Below are 15697 nucleotides of genomic sequence, written 5' to 3' on the forward strand. Positions count from 1 at the left end.
TTTTCAGTAATATATATAAATCATTCAATGGTAGAGATGTAAACATTCAGAGTGGTTTGATGTGAAATGTTTCATTGTAGACACTTACCAACTGTATTCACCATCCATAACCACCAGTGAATCTATGTGTCCTCTTTGTTTTTATATGTAATGTTGATAATGTTAAAATAGTGGTAAATCTACTAATGTTTCAGACATTACTACTACTACTACTACTACTAATGTTTCAGGCATTGGACAGCATATTCATAACCATTTAATATAATAACTTTCTGTGAGGGAGCTTTTTAGAGACATTAAACTCTTCAAATATCTGCTTCCTATCACCACCATTGTGAACTCAATATGTTTCTGTAGAATGGATCATTTCATATCAAACTGCTCTGAATGACTTTGTTTATATCCTTACCCTTTATGCACAATTTCAGAAAAAAATAGTGCAGTTCCTCTTTAAATCCAAAATGGGCAAGTAGCCTACATCATACACACATTTTTCTATGCCGACCAGACAGACTGAAGGTAAAGCGGGCTTTCATTGTTGTAATGGAGCACAAATGAATGGTTGCATTCACTGAGTATCATTGAACTCTGTGATTATATAGTCTGAAATGGTCAAATAAAAAGTAGCTGTTTTTATTGAATCTTGTTTTTATTTGCAGGACCATGCTATGGAAATAGTAGCCAGCTATAACAGCTGACTGACTGCTACAGCGCTATTCTTACTTAAGAGGGAGACATGCAGCCAGAAGCACCACTTAAAAACACAGCACTCCCAAAAACTGTGCACTTTTTTCTGCCTTCAGAAAAAAGAATGTGAGCAGTGTGAGACCCCTGCACCCTTAACCTATTTCTTAAAGGGTCTGTATAGTGAAAGGCTGAATTTTACTCATTTTTTAAAAAAAAAATTGAAAAGTATGATATTTGATGTAGTATTTATACATTCAAAGACTTTGAGTGCTCTATTCACTTCCCAGTCCATACAGCCCAGATACAAGCTGCATATATGCTTCATATATCCTACATATATCTACCTACAGTTGCGAAAGTTTGCCTACAACAGTTTGAGCTCTTCTTGTTTAAACTGAGTGTTTCCACCCAGACTGCACAATGCAGGGCATCCAGTCAGAACAGAGATTAGTTACATATTCATTTTAAAGGTACAAACATTATCAAAAACATTCTATTTAATTACTTTGGACAAAGAGAAGTCATGTGGAATTTAATTGATAAACGTCATAAGTGGAAGTCACAGGGAAAAATGAAATACAAGAAAAATGTAGTATATTGCCCTTTTGTGTGTATCTGTTTCTCTCCAGTAATAATGTACCAGGCAAATTAGTATGCCACTGTTTGACACAGACTGCATTCACCTTTTTCCAGAGTTACTCAGATAATCATTTCTTGGCTCTCATTGTTTATAATATACCACCTCTGTGTTCTTTAATGAGTTGCTGTGCTGGCTGTTGTCAGAATGCACCTTGTGCCCTGTCTCTCAGCATTCTGCACCATCCTTCACGGAAAGGCTGCAGACCCAGTTCAAGGGCAGGTCAGGAATTGGCAATCCCGCTGACCTTTGTATGCCCTGGGGCATGTTATGACATCCCTTCCTCCACCACAATCCATATGGCCCTGTTTGGGGCAAGTCTCAAATATGTCCCCTCCATGGCTGGAGTGTACATGCTCTGACCACTAAAGTGAATCACTGCAGTTGTGACTAGAGGAGTACAGCATATTATTTATCCAAAAATTAGAAAATTTAATTAGAGCCAGTAGTTAGAAGTGATACCTTGGAGGCCTTTTGCTCACACAGACTTGTTAAGTCATGCTCTAGTGCTCCAGAGTGAAAGTTTTTCACAGTTTCATCAGGTGACAACAGAACTGCAGTTTTTAAAAAGGTTCAGTTGGAGCACAGCAATAAACACTGAGGAGCTTTACAACCCTGTTTCCAAAAACGTTGGGACGCTGTGCAAAATATAAATTTAAAAAAATGCAATGATCTGGAACTCAAATAGTACAAAGAAAACATATCAAATATTGAAGCTGAGAAATGTTATTGTGTACTGAAAAATATTTGCCAAATTTGAATTTGATGCCAGCAACATGTTCCAAAAATGTTGGGACCAGGGAAACAAAAGGCTGGTAAAGGTGTGTAATGCTAAAATAAAAAACACCTAGTTATTAATTGGCAATGGGTCAGTTAACAGGATTTCAGAAAAAAAAGATGAGGAGGGGTGTGAAGGACTATGTGAGCAAACAATTTAAGAATATCATTTCTCAATGTTAAAAAGCAAATAACTTCTGCTTTCCATCATCTGCGAGACATAATATTATTAAAAGATTCAGAGAATTTGGAGTAATCTCTGTACCGTGATCTGGGCCCTCAGGCGTCACTGCATTAAAACCAGGCATGCTGTTGTAGTGGAAATCACTGCATGGGCTCAAACACTTCTGAAAACCACTGTCTGTGAAGTTCGTTGCTGCATCCCAAAGTCCAAGTTAAAACTCCCATCCCAGCGTTTTTGGAACGAGTTGTTGGCACCAAATTCAAAATGGGCAAATATTTTACAAAACACAATAAGATTTCTCAATTTCAACATCTGATATGTTGTCTTTGTAAGTGATACTTTTTTAATCCCACAAACGGGGAAATTCCACCTCCGCATTTAACCCATGCGTGAAGTGAAACACCACATACACACTAGTGAACACACACACTAAGGGGCAGTGAGCACACTTGCCCGGAGTGGTGGGCAGCCCTATCCACGGCGCCCGGGGAGCAGTTGGGGGTTAGGTGTCTTGCTCAAGGACACATAAGTCATGAACTGTCGGCCCTGGGGATCGAACCGGCGACCATCCGGTCACAGGGCCAGATCCCTTACCTCCAGCCCACGACTGCCCCAGTAGTATTTTCCTTTATAAATATGGTTTACATGATTTGCATATCATTGCATTCTATTTTTATTTACATTCTGCACACTGTCCCAACTGTTTTGGAAATGGCATTGGAGTTGAGGTCATTTGAAAACACCATTCAGTAGGATTGGTTTAAAAATTTATCACAAAATTGTAATATTCAATATTTAAGCCACTAACATTGTATCCTAAATTACCGCACATTTCATAAGTAAAGGCTATTAAATGTAAAGGTTGTTATTATTATTATATATACATTATGGCATTGGCATAGAAGAGGACCATAGTTTACATACAGCAGGGGATATCTGCTGCTCAACGCTACTGAACGGCTAGGATAGCAGGCAGGTCATCAATAACAACACATCCCTACAGGATGCTAGGCATTGACACTGCATAACTACCCCATAAACCCACACAGAATAGCCCAACAAGCACATACATACAGCATTTAGACCACAACAACTATTAACGTTTTAAGTCTCGACGATTCCCATGGCGCTCCACACGTGCCGCTCTGCATGGCCACGCCTCCTGCGTGTCCACAGCTGGATGAGCCGGTAGCGAGATGCTGTGTAAAATGTCAAACACAAATAAGTTATAGCTGGTTTAGTTGAATTCATATGACTGACTATGTATAAATAGTCAAATCGGTTAGTTTCAGTTCAATAAAATATGCTCAATAAAAATATATTCATGAAAGATAAAAATTTTGTGCAGTCCATGTTGGGCAGTCGTTCAAAATCTGTTAGATGTACCTTAAAATTTAGAATGTTTAGCTGGTATTTTGTTTGATGACAAATTGTAGAATTTGTATTTTTTTGCAGTTCTATTCATTTTAATTTGATTTTCATGGTTTAGATCATTGCATATTGCTATGTAGTGTGTGCAGTGTGCCAAACAATTAGATTAAACAGCTGTTCTCTAATGGCTGGGCAAAGAATATGAAGCCTGAGCAGCATCTGCAGGTTTGCCTTTTCTTTCACCCTCTGTCGTTTATATATGGATCGTATAAATGAAATGTGGGTTTGTTTTCAAATGCAAAACAGAAACAAATAAATTGGTTATTGGTATTGACCACTTATTGGTATTGACCACAACAAAGTGTTAATTATCGGTTATTATTATTGGTCCAGACTATATCAGTGCATTCCTAGTTATAATGGCAATTATGAGTGTGGATTTGAGGGCAACAAAAAAAAGACTGATATCTGAAGAACCTTATGTTCTTTGAGTTATGGATGTCGGGTGGCACGGTGGCATGGTGGGTAGCGTTGTCAAGTAGGGCCTGGGTTCGATTCTGTGGCTGGGTGACCACAGTCCTTTCTGTGTGGAGTTTGCATGCCCCTCCCATGTCTGTATGGGTTTCTTCTGGATGCTCCGGTTTCTTCCCACAGTCCAAAGACATGTAATCAGGCTAATTGGACATGGTAAATTGCCCCTAGGTGTGAGTGTGTCTGTCTGTCTGTCTGTCTGTCTGCCCTGTGATGGACTGCTGACCTGTCCAGGGTGTATCCTGCCTTCCGCCCGATGACCGCTGGGATATGCTCCAGCACGCCCTGCGACCCAGAAGGAGAAGCGGCTTAGAAGGTGTGTGTGTGTGTGTGTGTGTGTGTGTGTGTGTGTGTGTGTGTGTGTGTGTGTGTTATGGATGTCAGTCAAATATAAATTACTTACTGTGAAGTTAAATAGTCTAATAGTGTTTCTGTGTCTGTATTCATCTGTGTTCTGTATTTATGAATAGATCCACTCCAGTGACACATTTATTACCACCTATAACAAAACGTTTGCACTTCTGGTGCATCTGCAGCCTGTATGGTGTGGAGGTTCACAGTATATCTTTACTCCCACTGCAGTTGAAAGTGCTAGGGCAGAATTAAAAAGAGAGACAGAGAGAGACAGAGAGACAGAGAGAGACGGATGTTCGTCCATTTTTTCCCACTCATCTTTTTTCCCACTCATCACAAAATACAGTGAACTGAACTATGAACAGCAAAGAATGCAATGCAGAAAACCAATCAAAAGTGAAAAAAAAAATGTAATTGATGATTAGCTACAGAGATGCAGTTTTTTTTTTTTTTTTTTTTTGGCTGCACAGGTTTTTTTGAAGTGATCACCAAAAGTCAGTCATTTGCTGTAGAGAGTTTTGGTAAAATGTGATTTCTTGAAAGTTTAGAGTAGTTCTCAAGACTTTCTCAGAGTTCTCAGAGGAATAAATAGTGTGGAATGTCAGTGAAAATGCTCATCAAATCTTTTTGGTCTGTTCAGTAGTTAGCTGGATGAGCTAATGAAATCTCATTCTTGAAAGGGTGACTAAGCTACATTGATGTACAAGCTATATGTAAGCTATAGATGGTATAGACTATATGGACATAAACGTATAATTTGTACAATATAAGTTGCGCAAGTTAGTATTCTGCTGTGGAAGTGAAAGTACATTTGAGTACATTACATTAAACAAAAAGATAAAGTCCTAAATCAGGCAGTCAATCAAGTATGGTTCACCTCTTGGGGTGCACACAATAAACGAATGATAAACCTTCCTGTTTTATTTTTTCATTAGAGCATTAGAATATTAGTAGTTCACATTCAATGTGAACCTTCAATTCAATACATGCAAGCATCAAACAATACATTCAACAGATACCTCAAAATTGAGAGCAGAGAGGTCAAGCTAATGTGGTCAGTGCATTATTATGAAGTACTGTAATTTTACAGTGTTGAATGTTGTAATAAACTGAAAATGGCAGCATTAACATATGACAGATTTTCCTACACTTAATCCTGCACTTTATCTGAAAATGGAGACACCACCACATCACATCAAACTGAATAAGGAATTGTGTGAATCATTACAAAATGCTTTAAAACGCTGTTTTAAAAATGCAGTTATTTGAATAGCAAATCTAATTGAAACGCCTGTGAGTGGTTACGAGAGAGGCGTGGTGTTTTGTATCTGAGGGTGATGGAGGAGCTGGGGGAGGATGGGAGGATGCCTGTGTGAGGGGGAAGAGGCATCCCTGCTTAATGTGGCTGTGATGATCTCAGGGAGGGATTGAATGACAGCACATCGATGGAGGAGAGAGGATGGGGAGGGGTGTGTCTGCTTGGCCAGCAATAATTGTGAGAGAAAGAGGGGGAGTGAGAAAGGGTGGGAGAGAGAAAGAGAAACTCATGCTTTCTCCTATCCCCTCCTCTTTTTTCTTGAACAGGATTCCTCTCAGAAATGTTCTCCTCATCTCTTTCTAGCTTGTTTTTTTACGGTTTCTCTGAAATTTCCATTCTTTCTATCTCTCCCCACTCTCTATCTCTCTCTCTCTCTCTCTCTCTCTCTCTCTCTCTCTCTCTCTCTCTCTCTCTCTCTCTCACTCTATCTCTGCCTCTGTTTCTCTAATTACCGGTCAGAGCTGTGAGAGAGGGAGATAGTGTACGTGTGAGTGAGGAAGAGAGAGAAAGAGAGAGAGAGGGGAAGACTCAGACTCTTCAGAGAGCAGACGGGGCGGCATGGCGGCTGCGGGCCGCCTCTGCTACTGCTGGCCGCTCCTGTCCTGCCTGTCCTGCTCCTGCTCTAACCCCTCCCCTCCCTGCCCTGCAGATGAGTTTAAGGGCTCCAGCATCGTGGAGCTCATGAAGAAGGAGGGCACCACCCTGGGCCTGACCGTGTCTGGTGGCATCGACAAGGACGGCAAGCCCCGCGTCTCCAACCTCCGCCAGGGAGGCATTGCAGCCAGGTGAGTGCATGCTTTCAGCACACTACAACATGTTGAAGTTAAAGGCATCATTTGCCAGAACAGTCATATTTACACAATTCTTCCCTTAACTCAAATGTAGCTGATCAGCCAAGACAGCCTTTGTGTTCTAACTTTGCTGGTGCAGTGTTTTGCACAGGAGCTGTGATGGTAATGTAGCTAACAAGTCATGGAAACTTATACACACCAGTCAGTATTGTGCAAACTGCATATCTGAATTATCACCACTTGCCTTAAACCATGTTGTTAAGTAATGTCAAACAGACTTGCTTATCTGGTGTGTGATGTTGAATTACATGTTGTTATAAGAGAGACAGACAGACAGACAGACAGACAGACAGACTTCAAAGTTATGCGAAGATTTGTCAATATGCAGAATTTGCCTCCTGATTTCCAGACCCTATTCAAACTGAATGGGCAGATAAAATAGAGCACAGAGGCAGTACAAATATTCCCTTACTGTAACATCAATAATTAGAAAAATAGACTTCTCATCAAATAAAATTCTCCATCACATCATAAATTTTCAGTTATAAATGAGCAACACTTGCTAACTGTTCAACAGTACTAAAGAAAGCACAGTGGAGCTGATTATGCTAGTGCTAGCTTTACCACTTAAGCCTAACTTGTAGATATTGAGCCCCTGTAGGGATGTGGGAAACTGTTTTAGTTTGCTCGCTAAGCTTATACTAGCCTCTGTTGCTAACAAGGACAGAATAGTGGAACAAGTTTTGACAATGACTCCACAAACACACACAAAAGTTCTCTGCCTCAGATTAAGCCTTTATTTTCTGAACTTGCACAAAACAGCATCAGTGAGCCACAGTTGAACCTGTATTGAGATGTTTGTTTAGCATGCTTGCTAAGCTAATTCTAGCTCCTAGTGCTAGCGAAAACAGTTCACTCCCTCAGATTTCAGGCTTTGTCTTGGAGACTCGAATCAGTGGCACTTCAGTAAGCCAGAATCAAACCTGTGCTGTAGTATGCTAAACAACTGCTACCTGCTACTTGGACAGCTTTACCAAAGATATATGGCTCACCATACCATATTCGACAGTTTGCTTGTCAGATGTGGAAATTTGACACTATTTTAATTTTAAATGCAGCAATGATTTATCTAATTAAGTGAACCACTGACTACACCGTCCAAACATCTCAAACACAGGCTTGCTCTATAGCTGCAAGTTTCCTGTCACCACGTTGTAATCCACTTATTAGCTGCTATGTAGCGTACTGCAAATTGTTTTTTTTTGTTTTTTTTTTAACAGAAGTAGTGACTTTCCATTAGAAAAATGTTAACTGCATTGTGGAAACACATTTGACACAAATAGCAATGTATATAATTAGAATAAGCCACCAGGAGATGTTAACCATTGAGAACACACATTTTTGACTGTAGGGGGTCTTAAGGTGGCCTTATTTTGTTCATTTTTGTAGAAAATCATATATGATCCACTGTCAAAAACCTTATGGTTTGAGCAATGCTAATAGGTGTACATAAAATTTCTGTTACTTGTTAGCTACGTCAACCTTGTAGCCCCACTGAAAACTAGACCTCAAATTGGACATGTATTGGCGAATTGACCACATTTGGGCAAAACGGAAAAACTGTGGAAATGTGATTCTTCGCCGTGTATTGTTATGACATGAATCTGGTATTTTGGGGCTTGGATGGGGGCTTTTGGATGGTATGGGCAATTTAATGGGATTGAGTATTACATGGAGACCAAGTGAGTGTCCCTCTGTGCTTGTGAGTGTGTGTACATGACCAGACAAGGACTCTAAATCAAGGCTGTGTGGCTGGACTTCTTTCCTCCCTGTTGGCTGCATATCTGTGTGTGCAGGCTGCTAAAAGCACACTCAGGGGTCACCTCCCCACACACACCGTCAGCTCTCAGTCCCAAAGAAGCTAAATCACACACATTTCCTATACCTTTACATATGTGTTGCTATAGGTTTACATGACTGTAAAAGAGCACAATGGTGTTTTGTGTGTGTATATATATATATATATATATATATATATATATATATATATGTGTGTGTGTGTGTGTGTGTGTGTGTGTGTGTGTGTGTGTGTGTGTATATATATATATATATATATATACACACACACACACACACACACACACCCATACGGTTTTGTGAAAAAGTGTAAAAAGTATTCACCACCTTCCTATTTCTTTGTCTTATATTAAAATTAGTCAGAAGATCTGATACATTTAAATGTGACAAATTATCATGAACAGAAGAAACTGAGTGAGGGACAAATACTTTTTCACAGAACTGTAGAAACACACACACAGAGAAAGTTGTTTAAAGAACATCCAGAATGCCACATATGTAAATGTTGAGTTATAAAAAGTGGTTAAAAAAATATTAGATTATTATTATTATTATTATTATTATTATTATTATTATATTAGATAAAACATCTAGAAATGCCTTGTTGGACCTGATTAGATTGAAATCTGTGTTGTACAGGTTATTTTTGTACATACAATTTAACAAATATCTAATACAGCATGTGATTCCAAACTTTAGAGTGGTACTGGATGTATATAGTACCATACACAAAGTACAGTTTTGAACTGAGCTCTGTGCAGAACTCCTCTCTTTTGTTTGTTTAATTGCCAGTCAAAACAGCTACTAAGAACAACGTAAGTTGTTAAGTTGTTAATTTTTCATCAGATTGACAGAAATGACAGTAATACCTTCAGGAAAGCGTTTGTAGAAATTCATTCGACAGGACCCAAAGCACACGGCTGAGAAGATCACAATGTATCAAACAAAAAGTTACTGATGAACAGTGTATTATAAACCACAGGGCCCATACCTCAGTGTCATGGAATGTGTTTGGGATTATCATCCTAGGAGGATATGTAGCAATGTATTTTGTGTTTTACTACATTTAAAGTGTCACTGTATGTGACATCAGTGTCAGCATGGAGCATTCGCTATTAACATTGCAGATCTGGCAAACACTGGAAATAGCTGCTCCATATCATACTTATTTTTCCACATCTGTCAACAGCCTGCTAAAAACTGGAGTCCTTTCAAATGTGTATGAGAGATAGAGGGAACACTGTAGCATCCTCCTCCGTGGATGTTTCCTTAGAACAAAGCCTTCTCTTCATCTTTTCAAAGCAGCTATCAAAGCTCAGCACTTCACCTGACTCAGTCTCCTCCTCATCTCTTCTTTTTCCCTCCCTCCCTCTTTCTCTCTTCATTCTTCCATTTCACTGCTATTTCTTTCCTGACCCTACCCAATTTCCCTCCCATTGTCTGCACCTCATTCTTTGTCTTTCTCTCGTCTCCTCTCACTTCACATCCTCCTTCATTTGTATGCTTTTCTTTTTTGCCTTTTTTCATTTTCAATCTGTTTCTCCATTCCCTCACCCTCAACCCCACTTCCTTTTACCATTCCATCTTCTCGCACAGGAGTGACCAACTGAACGTAGGAGACTACATCAAGTCTGTCAACGGCATCAACCTGACCAAGTTCCGTCACGATGAAATCATTAGCCTATTGAAGAATGTGGGGGAACGAGTGGTCCTGGAGGTGGAGTACGAACTGCCGCCTGTCTGTGAGTTACAGATATAGTTTTATTAATTGATTTTTAATGACATTTTGCTCATTTACAACTGTGTTTAGCCCCTTAATCTGTGGAAATCTAATTTGTTTGTTTTGCTATACTGTTCAAATGTAATTTGCAACTTGCATATTTAAAGGATCTGTTTCCTACTTTTTTTTTTTGCATTTTATGTTTTTCCCTTAAGGTCTAACATTACCCTAGGTTTTATGTACCATTGGTTTGGTTTTATTTACCAAAAATGGTCATAATCCATTTTTATATTACCATTTTCCAGCCTCACGTTATTCCTTAGAATTAAACAGGCTTTTTTTGTTACTGTGCCTTTAAGACTGTTGTTATATGTAAATAAGCTCTGTTCTGATTGGCTGTCCTGTACTGTGCCTCGTTCAAAAAAGCACTCAGAGATTAAACTTCTTATAACTTCAGCATAGAATAGTAGGGCCAACTACTGTAGGCAGAACAGGTGGATATGAGTAAAGGAGCTGGTTCTTATGACGTCATGGAAACAATGACTTCAAAATGAGCTGTTTTTGAGCATTATTTCCTGTATATAAAAAAGTGAGAGCATTTGGGACCTTTAGTAACAGGGGTTACTCAATGAATTACATGTACTTTTCATTTACACTCTATATAAAGGATTCTGATTCTGATATCGACGAATTAGTTTTCTGACTTTTGTTTTGATTTTACAAACTAACAAAAAACATTTTTATTCTTTTTTCTTTTTAAATTCTAATCAAATTTATTCTCTTCTTATAACAAAAAATGCTTTTTTGTATTCTCTCAACTTTTTAAGCTGTGAAGCTTAACCTGTGAGTGAGAAACAATAACAAATTACCATCATTTTTATCACCAATGATAAATGCGAATTCTAAGTGATGAACTGGCTTAATATTCAATAGGCTTAAATACTGCAAAAAACTACTCTTAAACTAAAGTTATGTAGTTATAAGAGAGAGGAATTAAAGTTTTGGCCTACATACATGACCTTGCAGTTTAAAAGGTTAAATCTTTATTTAGGTCAGATATTGGGCCCCAGCCCTAAATCACAATAACCTATGCAATCCCTTCAGTAGTAGCAAGGACATGAAGGCATGTCCAGAATGCACTATTTTCATTCCTCTAAGCATGCTACACTCAGTAGCAATGGGAGAAGGGGGTGTGGAATATAAATTGGATGGGTGTGGTGATTAATTAGAATCTTCTCAGGTCATCAGATTAGTCATCTGATAACTTCTAAACAGCTGAGATAAGCAAAACTGTACATCACACAAATGGGCAAGAGCGCTTCAGGGCAGATAATGCTGAAGGGCTTGAGCGTGAGGTGCAAGCCTGACATGAGCAAATGTTTGAAACTGCCAAAAAGGTTCTAAGATGTGATAAAGAGAGCTGGAGACCAAGTAGCAGCATGCATTAATGCAGGTTTTGTTAGAGATGTGTGAAGCGCTGCTCCGTGCAGAAAGTCATTCAGTAATGTCAGGGAGGGAAGTAAAAGATTTCTCAGAATTTGACAGACCTCACGGTGGCTAGACGGGGTCCTCACACCCCGCTGGTGTGCCTCTTTGGATAATGGAGGAATATTTTTCCTGTGGATAATTTTCTTTTGCCTTTACCTCTTTCTCCTTGCAATGGTGTTCTCCAGTATTTTTTAAATCACCACAAATGAGGGAAAGCACATTCACCAGTAACTAGTCATGCATAGGCTGTTTCTCTGTGACTCAGTCCTTTGAGTCATGGTTTTCTGTGCATATGTGAGCATGTTAAACAAACTCAGACCCCTCTAAATGTTTCTGAAAGTGAACTAATCTCAGATCACCTCTCAAGCTGGTCTCAGTACAGTTTGTTTGTGGTTCATTTTGCATCCCAGTTAATTTGTGCTTTGTGTAAATATAGTGCCCCCTGTCCACTACATGTTTTGCTATATGGTTAAAAAACCTTGAGGCTGACTGTACATGCACAGCTTCAGTTTTCCATGACTAAGCAGGTAAAAAACAAATTAGTCAAGATAAAGACTGGCTGTGGGTTTGTGTGAGCTGGTGAAGAGATGTCAGTGCTATTATTTTAAAGCAATAGGCCTCATAAACCCATGTGTTTACTTTGTTTTAACCATGGTTAAAGGGTGATGTTAGGCATGCGTGCAGCAGGGTTGAACCATCTACCTGAATTGAAATCACTGTAACATGCAGCCTTGAGTAGCCAGTTGCATTTATAAAATGATGGCAAAGAATATAGTGTAGTCCATTATAATAAATACACACGCACACACACACATCTTCTAGGCCGCTTATCCTTCCGGGTCGCAGGGGGAGCTGGAGCCTATGCCAACAGTCATTGGGTGGAAGGCAGGATACACCCTTGACAGGTCATGAGTCCATGACAGTATAATAAGTACAACATTCAATGAACAGTAGTTTAGATAGTTTAGATCAAAGATGAATACATGAGCAGCAGTAACTATTCAATGTGTTTAAACGTGGCTCAGCTAATAAGATCCATTACATGATGAACTGTTATATGAGAAACTTGAACAACGCTACCAATTATTTGATGCTACCCAGGTGGGTTCTGTGTTCTAAAAGAGTTGAGATGTGAAGTCGTTATTTATACAGAAAACAATGAATGTTGACCGAAGTGCTGTACAGGACAATAAAATGAATTTGCTAACAATGCATGTGAAGGATAATAAAAACACATAGTACAAACAAAATAACAGAAGGAGAGCACATAGAAAATACAATCATAAAACTCAAACAGAGCAGCAAGCCAGAGGGAACAAATGGGCAGACTGGACAGAAGCAATTTATCAGAAGATCTTAGCCTTCCGGGGGTAGAATAGCGTTTGAGAAGGTCAGTGATTTATTGTGGTGCAGACTTCTGTAAAGCTTTAAAAAACAAGCAAAACAATTTTAAAACTCTTAACTTTACTGGTCAGCAGTTGAGCAACACAAGGGCTGGAGAGAGATGGTCTTGTTTTACTACATCCAGTCAGGAATCTGGCTGCCACATTTTCCACAAGCTGTGAAGAAAATGAATTTGGCTGAGAAACCCTGATAAAAAATGGAGTTAGAATCTAGTAGGCTTGATGAGATAAATTCATGTATAATTGTGACCAAATCACAAAATAGGAGAACTGGTTTTAACATTTGTTTGTTTATCAAATTTCAAGGAGGAGTCCAAGATACTGCAAGGTTCCTCACTTGAACTCTGCATTTAAACAACAAATATTTTGAGACATCAGTTATGCTTTTTTGCAGAGCTTAGATCCAACCTGGGTCCAAAAAGCTTCCCCACTCCTTACTTCACTCTAATAATCCAGTCTAGAGGGACTTGGGAAGAGGTTGATTAGCAGGAGAAGGTGTGGCAAATTGTGGTTGGAACTAGGATCAGGGTTGGAGACCACTGTTCTGTATTGTTTTAACCTTTGTTTTGTATGACTTTGAGTAAAAGAAGAATGTTATAAATGGGTAATGATGATGATGATTATGATTATTATTATTATTATTATTATTATGTGAATCAAACATTTTATTATAAGGCAAGATTTGTACCGTTTGGTCATGAGGCCCAGGCTGGTGAACTCAATCAGCCAAACTCTGCCCCCTGGTTTATATTCTTTACTCATTATTAAAGTATTATTGAGCTTTGTCATGAAGAATGAATGTACTGTAACTATTACTAATCATTTACTGCTGCACTGTATCATAACTATAATTATCAAATACTTTATTCTACATCCCTTTGTAATTGCTGCTTATTTCCAGAACACATTTATTTCAAACCTCATAGTGAAATTACCAAATTATCAAGCAAATATGCTGAAATCCGATGAACTCCTTAGGGTTCTTTTTCCAAAGACCAAATTAAAAATATATGAATAAAAGCAATGTCTCACCTTTCCCTGCTTCATTTACATGGAACTCTCATGCATAATGTGGAGGTGAGCAGGCCACCAAATTACCAAAACACGCATTCCAAGGTCAGGAGCGCTGAGTGTGACTATTTTTGCACCTCTGGCAAGATCGGGCCAGTTAAAACATATTGCTAGATCAACTGAAATGCATTTTATTTCTGTTTAATTCTTAAATTATTAGCCTCATAGTTAAAAATATTGTATTTTCAGCTCCTACTTTGAGTCATTCCTCATTGTTTTTTTGGCTAAAGTGCTGTATCAGGTGAGTAATCAATTTTTGTTTTGTTGTCTCTGCAGCTGTTCAGGGTACGGGTGTAATGTTTAAAAATGTTGAGGTGACTCTGCATAAAGAGGGAAACACGTTTGGATTTGTCATCAGAGGTAAGTCCCATGCTCTCCATTACTGCTGATTTGTTTTGAAGCAAATGCACATAAAAATGTGTGTAGGAGTAATCAATTCTTCATTAAAGCACAGAGTACATGGAACCCAGAATGGTAAGCTGGAGATGTCATTATTACGCATAAGCTTCATGTATATTCTAGTGAGAACAATGCAGCAAATTAAACCATTGATTTCATCATAAATTCCAGTCTGCAGGCATAATTTAGTGCACAAGGCAATTTTCATTGGTTTACTGACAAAATATTTATTATATGCATGTGATTTTTTTTTTCTCTCTCTAACAAATGAATAAAAAGATTAACACAATTGTTTTAATTTGATAAATTGATAGTGGTAGAAGCTCAGTATCTCTATATGTGGAGCAGCATGTAACCTCTGGTGCCTACACATCATAGCAAGTTGAATTGATTGACAGCAAACAGAAGCCGCATTATCAGTAAGGATCTGTTTCCACTTGTACGCACACAATAGCCAACAGGAGCAGCTGAGCGGTTCTTTTCACTGTTGAGATGACCCTGTCTTTTTCCATTGGCTTCAAAGAGCATTTCAGAAGGAGTCATTCATGTCCAAACAATGCATCACTAGCATTTATTAAAGGTTAACATTTCCTCACATGAATAATATGTCTTTAATAATGAAACGTTGAATGATGTTCAACCTTGTCTTGGAAAATATATTCTGACAGATTTTCTCATAAAGCATGCCTTGTGATATCTAGACATTGAACATGGTCCTAGCTACACATTGTCAACCAGTGTAATTTTTCCCAGTTATTTTCAGTCTCACTATGAACGCATTTCATTGTTTTAGGGCCATCTCTATCCATTACATTAATAATTGAGAATTCTCCAGTTAATTTGCATGATTGAGTTCAACAAAAGGCCAAACCATAAAAATGGACTATTGATGGAAGAGCTATGGGCCATTCAACCGAATATATTGTTTTTCACAAGATATTTCTAAAGAGATTAGATAATCCACTTGCAGAATGAAGGGGCGTGTCAAAGGAAAATAAATTAAAATAAGGGTTTTAAGAGATAAAATCATTCAAAGATACAGAGTAAAGTGGGACTCCTAACAACCATGTAAGACATGCTAGACCACCAAAACTGTCAACATCAGATAA

General features: G+C 38.5%; 1 protein-coding gene across 12 annotated transcripts in view; it reads left to right on the plus strand.

Annotated features, from left to right (window-relative positions):
* grip1 (glutamate receptor interacting protein 1) overlaps positions 1 to 15697 on the plus strand; it is a 391803-nt gene that overhangs the window by 288200 nt on the left and 87906 nt on the right. For all 12 annotated transcript variants that reach the window (XM_037542052.1, XM_037542023.1, XM_037542033.1 and 9 more), the window contains exons 3-5: positions 6509 to 6644; positions 10104 to 10249; positions 14466 to 14549. In XM_037542052.1, coding sequence (XP_037397949.1) covers positions 6509 to 6644; positions 10104 to 10249; positions 14466 to 14549 — 366 coding nt within the window. The remainder of the gene's footprint in view (positions 1 to 6508; positions 6645 to 10103; positions 10250 to 14465; positions 14550 to 15697) is intronic.

This window comes from Pygocentrus nattereri, chromosome 1 (genome assembly GCF_015220715.1).
Source record: "Pygocentrus nattereri isolate fPygNat1 chromosome 1, fPygNat1.pri, whole genome shotgun sequence".
Lineage (NCBI taxonomy): Eukaryota > Metazoa > Chordata > Actinopteri > Characiformes > Serrasalmidae > Pygocentrus > Pygocentrus nattereri.